This window comes from Podarcis melisellensis, assembly GCF_964234715.1.
Source record: "Podarcis melisellensis genome assembly, chromosome: 10".
Taxonomy (NCBI): domain Eukaryota; kingdom Metazoa; phylum Chordata; class Lepidosauria; order Squamata; family Lacertidae; genus Podarcis; species Podarcis melisellensis.
The window spans coordinates 22,090,994-22,103,613 of record NC_138542.1 but is presented as its reverse complement, the minus strand read 5'-3'; the positions used below and the strand labels follow the sequence as shown (position 1 = coordinate 22,103,613).

Here is a 12,620-nt window from a genome sequence, read left to right as displayed (position 1 = left end):
GGTCATGTGGCCAGCATGACTAAGCCGCTTCTGGCGAACCAGAGCAGCGCACGGAAACGCCATTTACCTTCCCGCTGGAGCGGTACCTATTTATCTACTTGCATTTGACGTGAAAGGAGCTGGGAATGAACAACGGGAGCTCACCCTGTCGCGGGGATTCGAACCGCCAACCTTCTGATTGGCAAGCCCTAGGATCTGTGGTTTAGACCACAGCGCCACCCGCGTCCCATTAGTCACAAGGTACTGCATGCTAATCTTCATCATCTTAAAACAGAAAACCCCCCATATTTTACTTCTATCCTATGAGCAAGTATAATCACAGACAAATCATGAGCACAGACAAATCATTTACCGCACCTGTTGCTTTAGTTGTTCCTCTAAATTGACTTTTGCTCTTTGTAAACCATTTATCAATTCCTCAAGACGACTGTGAATCTATTTTTTAAAAAAGAAAAGAAAAAAAGAAAAAAAGAAAATTACTGAGCTAAACTGAAATAGTTCTCTCCAGATATCTTGAAGCTACTACATTCATTTCAATAACATTGAATTAATCTGTTTCATAAATTAAATTAAATTCATTGAATTAAAGTTTCTTAATGTGACGTAAAATATTAACAGATCTTTGAATGCTATCATAACATTACTTTGCTCCTACATAATTTGTAGCAGATTACTGTTTGTGGAATGCTCTCCCCAGGAGGCCCACCTACCACCACCAATATATATATATCTTTAGGTGCCAGGCAAAAGCTTTCCTCTATAGCCAGGCCTTTGGCCTTTAACTATCGGTGGCCTTTAAGGATTTTGTATTTCTTTTCTCCCTTGGTTTCAATGTATCTATGTGGAGTTTTTCCTTTCTGTCTTTTTAAGTTGCTTTGGGTTGCCCTGGGCAAGATAAAGTGACTAATAAATTTAATTTATCATAATAATAATAATAAACAACTGACAGTTGCTGGAATCATCTATAAACAATCTTCCTACCCATCACCCTCTCCTTTCCCAATGACTGATGACTTACAGAGACACTATTCTGCAGGTCCTTTTGAAGTATCTCAATTCGACCAGCTTGTTGAGCAGCTGTTGCTTCCAGTCTGGCATTTTCTATTTCAAGACTTAAAGGGAATAAATAAATAAAAACCAAAGTTTCAAGGCAACACATAATAAATATATATATATTCTATATACATTTGAGTGTAAGTTTTCACAACAAATACAATTCAGTAAACACTGCTATTTGATAACATTATCATTTGATACATAGCAGCTCTTCATGTCAACACATGCTTAAAATACAATGTGCACACAGTGGCAGTATATTTTACCTCTGTATATGGTCTTCTAATTGTTTTTTAGAATTAATTGTTCCTGTTAACTCTACCACCAGATCTTGTAATTTTTGTTCCTTGTCACTCAAAGTATTTTTAAATTCATGAATATGTCTTTCAGATTGAAGATGTTGCTCTTCTGACTCCTGCAACTGTAAAAAGAAAGAAACCACAACAGAATATGATTGGCTAAAGGGACTTGGTAATATGCTTATCATGTTTCCAGTTGACTACAGAACTAGAACAAAGTTGCTATGCAGTGAGAGAAAGAAGGTAATTTCTTCTCTGAAGCCGCTAGCAGCAATTATTTGTTAATTCTGCATGTCAGATCTACCAAAGACACTAAGTGGTGCCCCAATCTCCAATTCTAACAGATACGCCAAGAGGATAACCTTGGAAGCTCCAGGAGACCCAACAGTTTTGCAGCTCCCCTATGTCTCCCCTGGCTATACAGATCAGCTTTAAAATACCTACATGGAAAGAACACCAGATGGAATGAAATGAAATCTAGTCCATTTCTATGGTGCAACCCTTTTGAATCTCTGTTTCAAGCGAGATTGGTTATATAAAGGTACAAACATTGTTGAAATTATATCCACCTCCATTCATACATGCCACTGTTGTTGTTTAGTCATTTAGTCGTGTCCGACTCTTCGTGACCCCATGGACCAGAGCACGCCAGGCACTCCTGTCTTCCACTGCCTCCTGCAGTTTGGTCCGACTCATTTTTGTGGCTTCGAGAACACTGTCCAACCATCTCGTCTTCTGTGCCCTCAATCTTTCCCAACATCAGGGTCTTTTCCAGGGAGTCTTCTCTTCTCATGAGGTGGCCAAAGTAGTGGAGCCTCAGCTTCATGATCAGTCCTTCCAGTGACCACTCAGGGCTGATTTCCTTAAGAATGGATGCGTTTGATCTTCTTGCAGTCCATGGGACTCTCAAGAGTCTCCTCCAGCACCATAATTCAAAAGCATCAATTCTTCGGCGATCAGCCTTCTTTATGGTCCAGCTCTCACTTCCATACATCACTACTGGGAAAACCATGGCTTTAACTATACGGACCTTTGTTGGCAATGTGATGTCTCTGCTTTTTAAGATGCTGTCTAGGTTTGCCATCACCTTTCTCCCAAGGAGCAGGCGTCTTTTAATTTCGTGACTGCTGTCTGCAGTGATCACGGAGCCCAAGAAAGTAAAATCTCTCACTGCCTCCATTTCTTCCCCTTTTATTTGCCAGGAGATGATGGGCCCAGTGGCCATAATCTTCGTTTTTTTGATGTTGAGCTTCAGACCATATTTTGCCCTCTCCTCTTTCACCCTCATTAAAAGGTTCTTTAATTCCTCCTCACTTTCTGCCATCAAGGTTGTATCATCTGCATATCTGAGGTTGTTGATATTTCTTCCGGCGATCTTAATTCCGGCTTGGGATTCATCCAGCCCAGACTTTCGCATGATGAATTCTGCATATAAGTTAAATAAGCAGGGAGACAATATACAGCCTTGCCGTACTCCTTTCCCAATTTTGAACCAATCAGTTGTTCCATATCCAGTTCTAACTGTAGCTTCTTGTCCCACATAGAGATTTCTCAGGAGACAGATGAGGTGATCAGGCACTCCCATGCCACTATTCTGCCTCAAAATGAGCATTTTAAAAAGCGAATAATAGGCTGAAGACATATTAGTCAACATTTAATAAACTATTTTAATCATACCTTGAATTTCATCCTGTCTATCTCCTTTTGAAGATGTTGCTTATCCTCTTCTAGGTCAATACGATAACGTGTAGAAACTTCCAGTGAAGCTTCGGACATGGACTGTTTTTTAAGAGAATCTGCAAGTTCTTGTTTAAGTTGCCTTATTGTACCCTAAGAAAAGAAAAAAGTGATTTAAATGCCTATAGCTTGTAGAGATTTTTTTTGCAGAATATCATCTGCAGTGTTTCATAAAATCTCCAAAGTATCCCAAAGTGCTTCAGAGGATTCTGTTTCAGTTCAGGGTGATCCAGCGAGATCCTGCTTTGAAGCCAAGAAGCCCTGAATCTCTATGAAGTAGCCCCTCTTTAGTTCTCAAGTCATGATTCATACAAAACTCTTGCACCTGGCAATAGATTTTCTTTCAGACTAAATACCAACTGAAACTTCGGACAGCGCATGCGAATTGCTTCTAGCTAGCACTCATTCCTATTTATTCCGAATGTAAAGATTTAAAAAGGGACTTATCCAAGTGTTTTAAATACACAAACTGGTTGTAAATGCAGTTCCCCTTTGTACTATATTCCACAGTATTATAGGTAAAGGTAAAGGTAAAGGTACCCCTGCCCGTACGGGCCAGTCTTGCCAGACTCTGGGGTTGTGCGCCCATCTCACTCAAAGAGGCCAAGGGCCAGCGCTGTCCGAAGACACTTCCGGGTCACGTGGCCAGCGTGACATCGCTGCTCTGGCAAGCCAGAGCTGCACACGGAAACGCCGTTTACCTTCCCGCTAGAAAGCGGTCCCTATTTATCTACTTGCACCCGAGGGTGCTTTCGAACTGCTAGGTTGGCAGGCGCTGGGACCGAGCAGCGGGAGCGCACCCCGCCGCAGGGATTCGAACCGCCGACCTTTCGATCGGCAAGCCCTAGGCACTGAGGCTTTAACCCACAGCGCCACCCGCGTCCCCCACAGTATTATACAATGTGCAATTTTAACATCTGAGGATAAGGCTCATTTAGAAGACAATTGCAGAAAGCTCTCCATGTCAAACCATAGTACTGCTAGGTGCAAATAGAGATTTGTTAATGCAATCAGACTTTTGCTAGTGGCTAAGAGGATTGCATCACTTTTATTTTAATGTTTAGAGATGCACTGATTGAATATATCACACTTACCTCTCTATCTGCTTTTTCTGCTTCATATTTCAAGACTTCCTCCTTCAAATTATTGCATTTTGCAATTAATTCCTTATTTACCTCTTCCTTCATCTGCACTTGTTTTTCGGTATCAGCTCTGAGTTTATTGAAAATATCATTGAATCGATCTTGGACATCACTCACTACTTTTTCTTTGATAATACCCTTGTTTTGAAAATCTTCAAATTGCTGCCGGAGTAGAAGATTTTCACTCTGGAGCTGTGCTAATCGTTCCTGCATAGATTCCTGTTTTACCACATATTTGTTCATTTGCTCCTTGTCAACTTGTCGTGTATTCTCAAGTTCCTTCACTAGACAGTGTGCCTGATTTAAATCCCTTTGAACGCTTTCTAATTGCATGCTTTTTTCTCTAAGACTATGTGTTACCTGATGAAGTTCGTGTTCGAGACTATTAGCTTTACTTTCAGCTTTTCTTAATTGCTCAGACATGCCATTGTTGGTTTCTCGTAGATGACATAGATCATGGTTCAGTTTCTCTTTCAAGCGAAGCCATTCATCGCACTCTCGTTGCAGTGTTCGTTCAAGATCATTTTTCAATATCTGGCATCGTTCAAGTTCCTGAGCAGCAGAAGTTGAGCGGGAACGAACTGAGTCAAGTTCTCCCTCCAATCTTTCTTTATTTTCTTTAAAATGCTCTAATTTGGATGTTAGGATTGCAACTTCTGTTTTTGATAAATTGATTTGTCCATTGTACTGAAAAATTGTTTGAGTCAAAGTTTCTTCATTTACTTTCAGCTCCTTTTTAAGTTCTTCTATTTTTTCTTTCAAAGCTTCATTTTCTTCCAAATATCTAGTTTCCTCTTCCTGGTGCTTGACTCTTATGTGTTCAAGCTCTAATCTTAACACTGTTAGTTCATCTTCAAGCACTCTATTTTTATTTAACAGTTCCTTTTCTTGGGCATGATTATCAGTCACCTGAATGATTTACAAACATAAGGTAAAGTTAATTAAAAAAATCTTCCAAAATTCTTTTATTTTCCTCATCATTATCATGGATTTATATACTTATTTATTTGATTTATATTCCACCCTTCATTTGAGGACCACAGGGCAGATTACAGGATAAAACCTCAAAAAATAAATAGCATAATAACAAAAAAATAAAAAATACCCCCACCAGCTTTAAATAGCTAAAGGCCTGGAAGAAGAGGAATGTCTTTGCCTGGCTCCTAAAGATATGTAATGATGGCACCAGGCAAGCCTCCCTGGGGAGGGCATTCCACAAAGAGGAAGCCACAAGGCAGCTGACATCTTTGATATCTACCAGCTGGAACAGACAGGAAGCATAGTTGTTGCCATGCAAGATGTAAAAAGGGCTGCAATTACCTTGAGAGAACTAGTGATAACAGCCACCTTCACGAACAGCATATGGAAAGAAACATGGCTGCTCTTATAGATCCATGTTTTTTCCCCTATGCAGTGGTTGTTAAAGAAAGAGGAAGAAGAAAGACTAAAAGATTTTGGTGGAGTGCAAATTCCAGAAGCAGGCCATAATCTGATCTGCTCATTGGTTCAGGAGAGACCTCTCTGGAACCTGAACCCCTTCGAATTGCTTCCCAATCCCATAGCCTATTGTACACCTGGAAATATCTTGCATACAGATATAAATCATGTTTAACTAAAACTTATGCACAAACAATACAATCCACATGAAAGTGTGACAAATGAAGGTCTTTAAGCGTACCAAGAAACCGTAACTAGAACATAGTGAGTTCTTTGACATACCGTATTGGCCTGAATATAAGGGACGCGGGTGGCGCTGTGGGTAAAACCTCAGCGCCTAGTACTTCTAGAACAAATGAAGATGTACTTAGATAAACTCTGATTCAAGCGAGGCCTGGGAATTTCATTGGATTCCACTCAGTCACAAGATGGTTACTTTCAGATAAGGGTGGTGCTTTGGTCTAAACCACTGAGCCTCTTGGGCTTGCCAATTAGAAGGTTGGTGGTTCAAATCCCCGTGGCGGGGTGCACTCCCGTCGTTCGGTCCCAGAGCCTGCCAACCTAGCAGTTTGAAAGCACCTCCGGGTGCAAGTAGATAAATAGGGACCGCTTACCAGCGGGAAGGTAAACGGCGTTCCGTGTGCTGCGCTGGCTCCCCAGATGCAGCTTGTCACGCTGGCCACGTGACCTGGAAGTGTCTGCGGACAGCGCTGGCTCCCGGCCTATAGAGTGAGATGAGCGCACAACCCTAGAGTCTGGCAAGACTGGCCCGAACGGGCAGGGGTACCTTTACCTATTGGCCTGAATATAAGCCTACTTTTCCCCCAAATTCCGACTGTGAAAAGTTAAAATGCGGCTTATATTTGCAACCTTACGGTATACAGCCAGGAGTGTGGCAAAGCAGTGCCTGTCCCACGCGTACCCCCCATCCTCTCCCCCAAGGCCAGGAAGGGAGCAAGCAAGGAAGGGGAAAGTCCGTCGGCAATGCAGCATGGCTCCTCCCCCCCCCCCCACTATGCAGCCAGGAGCAGCAAGGAATGGAGTGGCTTATATTCGGGTATTTTCTCTCTCCCCCCCCCCCCCAATTTTAAAGGTGCAGCTTATATTCAGGCCAATACAGTATATCCATGAGTGCAAGAATGCATACTCACACTTTAGAAATTTGCTGCAAGAAATCCCGGTTTAGTAAAAGTGAACTCAAAGCAAAATTTTACTGTCCTGTAAGTTTATAGAACTGTTCTGTGCTAGTGCGTCTTGGAAAAATATTTGCACTTAACTCTCTTACACTTTTAAGGATTTGATAAAATGGATACCTCTGACTGTATAACTGCTGTTTTTTTCAACTCTTCCTCTAATTCCTTCTGCCTCCAGAGGTGACTATTCAAAATACCCTCTTGCAGAGCTCTGGCAGACTTTTCTTGTGACAGCTGTTGCTGGGCTTCATTGCGTTCTTCTTCAATCTACAAAAATGCATTTAAAGATATCTAAAAGAACGATATACAATTTTTTTAAAAAACCACACATTTCAATTCAGAACACAGCTGTCCTTAAAAAATACACTAAAAGTGAAAACTTTTAGTAAAAACAGAAGTCACTGCACAGAACGTTATACGTAATAATCACTTTTCCAGGTATTTATTCTGTTTATGGAATTAACAGAAATTAAGGTGAAATTCTCAATTTCTCATATTTTCGAAAGAGTATTAGTTTAATTTTTTTGAAGTATCTTCTTTTGTTTGATAAGAAAGGAGTTCAAAGCACATACTATTGTTGTAAGAACAGAAAGTACATGTTACCTTTTTTCAAAATACGTAAGCTGTGAAAAAACCTAGAACTTGCATATTAATTTTGAGTTTGTCATTTTTCTGAACAAGCTTACCATTTGTCGAACAGCATTCACAAGGTCTTGCATTGCCTGAGGCGTTTCCTTAAAACTCAAATCTAATGCATTTGATGAGGAATTGATCCTCCCTAAAATGCTTTCTCTCACAGGAGGAATAGAAAAGGAAAGACTAGGAAGCAAGCTTCCTTGATATCTACCAGATGTAAATTTTCTGCCCAATAGGTAAGTGCTGGAGTTGCCCCGAGGATAACTAGAAAGTGAGGAAATCCATTCCTGATTAGGTTGGTCAATTTTCTTCATTCTATTAAAATCAGAATACAGCTGGTAGCTTACCCCAGCCTTCATAGGCACCAGATAAAAATACTCCTACATATTCTGAATGCTGGTAATGACCAATTTTCAGTAATCAGATTTGGCAGATGACCAAACATTTTCAATGTCATCTAAGTATTTTGCATTTTCTCACTCTACTAAAACATTTTGTTCAGTTTAACATACCACCTAGAAGCATGAAACTATTTGTGAAAGGAAATTCAGACTCAAGGTATCAAGCAAATAAGGAGTAACAAAAAGTCCTTAAGTATGCTGCTTCTTCAGTATCAAAAGGAAAGAGAAAGGGGCAAAAATCTTTAAAACTGAACTCAAACGAGGAGAATGCATACTGTTTTAAACAGTGTAAACATTAAAATATGGATGAGCACTGTAAAGCTGTCTATTACAGAACTGACATAGCCATTTCTCCTTCTGAGCTTCAGCTGACATCACAAAACACTTGGCCTATCTAGTTAATTATGAGGTCACTAAACTTTTTAAAAGTCTATTTTCCTTTTGCTCCCTAAAACATTTAAGCTAAATGCAACAAAAATAGTAAGATCTAATTAAGCAAAACATGCTTACTGATTATCAGTTATTTCTTTTACGTAAATTAGGGGATTTAATATTTATATCTATCAGGTTGGTATTTGGTATTCTATCAGGTTGGTATTTAGGAGATCAAACATTGTCATAAAATAGGCCTTAGGCAGCCTTTCTGGATCTTTCGAAGTCACGTTTTTTCATTCATGCCTTTAACAGATGCTAAAGTAGCAAGACTGCATATACTATTTAGAATTTTGACCATGGGCTGGTTGTTGTGTACAATGACTGCTCAGCTTACACTCTCTTTGACGTATGCACACCTATCAGAGGGTAAACCTTATTCAAAATGTATTTCTCATTTATTTCTAAGTAGACACGTATACCACTTATACATGTTTAAAAGTAGGCAGTTCTCTATTTGAAAGTGTCTCCTATGTATAGGGTTGTCCAGTCCAAGGTGATTCTTTTTAAATCAGAAGAAGAGAGAACTGCGGTCTTGAACTGCTCACCGTCAGTATGAGTAAGCTGGCACATAGGCCACCTGGTTAAAGATTCTGCATTGCATTTCTATTTAAAATAAAACAAACAGATTTTCCCACACTTGAAACATTTTATGTTCCTTTTCTGCTCTTTTGGAAATGGCAGCGATTTAGTATTAGGCCATTTTCTGACTGGTCCCTTCAGCATCTTCTCAAAATCACAAATGTCCCCCTAAGTCCCAAAACGGTTGGCAATCATTGCAATACTTCTGCATAGAAAATTAATTTTAGATACTTACTCCTAAATTTTGATTGGATGATTTCACCCAAGAGTTCGATAAATAGATTAAATAATACGGGAGAGAATGGGCAGTCCTAGCAAGCACTCTTTTTAACCTAAAGGTTTCTAGTGGAACTTTGTTTACATATATTGAGACAGTAGGCTTAGAATACATCAGTTTAACCCAAGACATGAATGTGGAGCCCATCCCTATTTTGCTCAGTACCTGGAATAGTTTGACATTTTAAAAAGGTAGGTCAATGCTCTTGGCTAAATGGAGAAATCAAATAAGAGAAAAATCAACACTTGAATTATGAAGTGGGGGAGTAAAGGGGTCCATAATGCTCATGAAGTGGACCCATAAGCTCCACCTCCTCCTGACTTCCAATTTCACTGTCTCTTATTGGTCCTCATAAGACACAGTCCCTATTGCTGAAATAGAATAACTAGGTCTACTTTCTCATGAGCATTATTTATTGGCACCTGTTGCAAAACAAAGCATAGATCTGAAAAATCTTCATTTTTTTGCACTCACTAGTTCTCCAGAAAGGGAGAGACAATCTCTGTTCAGCCCTCCCTCCTATGCTAGGCTCACCAAACAGAAAACCTTCCAGAAACAGAATCATCTGCTACAGCTTATCAGTGATGCACAGTGAATTATTGCTTTCATTAGTCAAGATCCCTTTGGCCAGCAACCTCTCTGTACTAGTCTGTGTTCCCACTGTGGACAAAATAATATTCACATGGGTTTGCCTTGTTTTGTAGGGGAATGTATTCTCAACACCCCTTCAACTCTACATAACTTCTTTCAGAAATCTATACACTGATTTTATCCAATCTGGATCTTCACAAAGAAGCTGGCTAAGGCTATGCATTTTCTCAGCAGCAGAAGTTCACCATTTGCCCCTAGACCTGCAAGTTCCACCCCAACAAGACAGAAAGCACCCCTTCTGTGTGCCAGAGTTAAATTGCAGCAAGGAATTAAGGAAGACAAGACAGGGAGGAGTCAAAGAATGTGCTGTTTCTGGAGTCAGGGTTATTTTGGATTCCGACATAGCCCAAGTTAGCAAAGCTGTTCCCACTTGCCTGGACCAGAAAATGTACCTAGATTCAAAGATAGCCGGAATTCTGAGTGTGTTTCTGGAATCAGCTGACAAAACCCAGAGCAAGGACAGGCAGGCAAGCAACTAGTTAAAGTGAGATCTTGCCTGGGATCTGCATGAATGAATCACAGGATAGATGGTTTGATACCAGCCAGCACAGTAAGGTAGCTTAAGGTAGGGAGGCATGGGAGGTCCCTGAATAGAAGTATGGAGACAAATTAAGTCATCTCTGGAGCTTTCTAAGACAGGAGCTAAGGAGATGCATCACAAAAGATTGGTGGTGATGGTGAGCTGTATTTCAAGCACTGATCCCAGGCCAAATTTAATGTTCAGAAATAATGCTTGTTACTAAGACAGTAGTTCTAACTATATTTAGCCCAAAGTAAATATTATTGAACTAAATGGGACTTTATCATGAGTAAACATAATTAGGATCACCCTGTAAACCAATTTATGTTAGACTCAGAGGTAATGGAATATGAGTAAGAACTTCCTACCACAAAAAACTGATTTCTGTTCATATTCTTTGTAAACAACCAAATATAACACGAGAGTACAATAGTTAAATTTGTAGTTTCAGACAAATGCTTACTACAAATCCAAGCTGTTAAAAAAGTTTTCAGTACTTTCATAGGCATTTTTACTTTATTTCTCCATTGCCTTTAGCTGTGATTCCTGCATTGCAATGGTTTGCACTAAAAACCCTTTGGGTTCTTTCCAACTCTACAGTTTAATGTTTCCAAATTAATCTAACCTGTTTCAAGTGGTTTTTCAGTGTTCTAAATTCCATTTCCAGACTTCTCAGCATTAACTCAAGTTGTTGTTTTTCTTCTGTTTGTTTATAGTACTGCTCCTCTTTCTTCCTTAACTGTTCTTGGTTTTCCTCGTACAACCTTTCAGCACTTGTCCTCTTTTCTTCTTCTTGTTTCAAAGAAAATCTGGCAAATAACCATTTTGAAAGACGCGTATGAATACAGAGGCATGCATTTAATGTTAGGTTAAAATACCTCTATAAGAGATGTTTGAGGCTATGTGCATGAGGGAGCTGTGCTTGTTTGCCCTGCTCCAGCCACCTGTTCATTAGACTATAATGTTTACACAGTGACCTTTGTAGTATTTTTATTTTTATTAAATTTGTTTACAGTCCTTCATCCATAGATCTCAGGGCAGTTTACAACACAAAAACAGAAGGTAAGTAATAAAACATATGCACACTGATAGCAACATTCGGCCTACACATTTTGGACTTAAGCACATAGGTCCCTGTGGGAATGTGACAATGTGCAGACATCAAGTGATGCCATTTCTGTATGTTGTTCCAGTTTAAGAACAGGCTACTCTAATCAAACCTTAGCTTAACAATGCTGACTCCGTCCTAGGAAGTCTCCAACTTTTTACAGCAGGAGTATCTAATAAAACTGATTCCATTTTTTTTAGATCATCAGAATTGAATTTTTTTATGACAGCTTACTTGAGACTGCTGATAGTACTTTCCCATTCAACTTTTTTATGATCCAGTGTAGATTTCATTTCTGTCATTTCTTCCAGTATTCTCTGTTGCTCTTTTTTCTCATTCTCAATTTTTTTTACTTTTCCTCGAAGATGAATAGAACATCCTCTTTCACGTTCAATTAAACTTTCATATTCATGACATATATTTTGAATTTTCAGGAGACTCACAGAATCTGCTTTAGGGGAAACAGTGTAGTATTAACTTACTTGTTCAAAATTTTAATTCATAGCAGCAAGAAAAAGTGAGTGATGTATAGCTTTATGTCAATACCCTGGAAAAATGTGCTTGGAAAAAACACACATATTGATTGTACTCTTGAGGTGTGATTCACACAAGGAATTTCTGGTAAGTTTAGGGTTCCGAATTCACCGCAGTGTTGAGGGCTGTGCTGCACATGTATTGTAAATGCACTTGCACTTCCAAGAATCTGGGCCTCAAGTGACAATGATGGCTGTAGGAACACACCCAGATTATGAACCTGCTCCTTCAAGGAGTGCAGCCTTGTTCAGAACAAGCTGTTCCACCAAATCTCAGACATAGGAATTACCCACCCACAGGACCACAGTCTTGTTTGGATTAAGGTTCAACTTACTGATCCACATTACTGTCTCCAGGCCGTAATTCAGGACTTGCACTGCCTCTTCTAACACTTATAGAAGGGAGAGACAGAGCTGAATGTCATCAACATACTGCTAGTTGTTTGGTCCAAATTCCCTGATGAGTGGTTGCTTTGTTGCTGCTGCTATTGCTAGGAGTTAAAAATCCTTGCTGATCTACTGCAAATCACCCAGAGGAGGACATACAAACATATTCAGATGGCCCCACCCTTACCCTGCCAATTAGATTTTAGGGGCATACAGGGTAAAATAGGGG

At 39.7% G+C, this 12,620-nt stretch overlaps 1 protein-coding gene across 9 annotated transcripts in view; it reads right to left on the bottom strand.

The window, feature by feature from the left end:
* ANKRD26 (ankyrin repeat domain containing 26) overlaps positions 1 to 12,620 on the bottom strand; it is a 57,539-nt gene that overhangs the window by 17,321 nt on the left and 27,598 nt on the right. For 8 of the 9 annotated variants that reach the window (XR_014172557.1, XR_014172558.1, XM_081928900.1 and 5 more), the window contains 8 exons: positions 11,706 to 11,922; positions 10,989 to 11,172; positions 6,985 to 7,131; positions 4,187 to 5,143; positions 3,033 to 3,185; positions 1,323 to 1,477; positions 1,019 to 1,112; positions 358 to 435 (listed from right to left, as the gene is read on the bottom strand). Coding sequence is in view for 7 of the 9 variants with exons in the window: in XM_081928900.1 (XP_081785026.1) it covers positions 358 to 435; positions 1,019 to 1,112; positions 1,323 to 1,477; positions 3,033 to 3,185; positions 4,187 to 5,143; positions 6,985 to 7,131; positions 10,989 to 11,172; positions 11,706 to 11,922 (1,985 nt within the window). In the remaining 2 variants the exon portion in view is untranslated. The remainder of the gene's footprint in view (positions 1 to 357; positions 436 to 1,018; positions 1,113 to 1,322; positions 1,478 to 3,032; positions 3,186 to 4,186; positions 5,144 to 6,984; positions 7,132 to 10,988; positions 11,173 to 11,705; positions 11,923 to 12,620) is intronic. The other variant, XM_081928895.1, reaches the window with a different exon arrangement.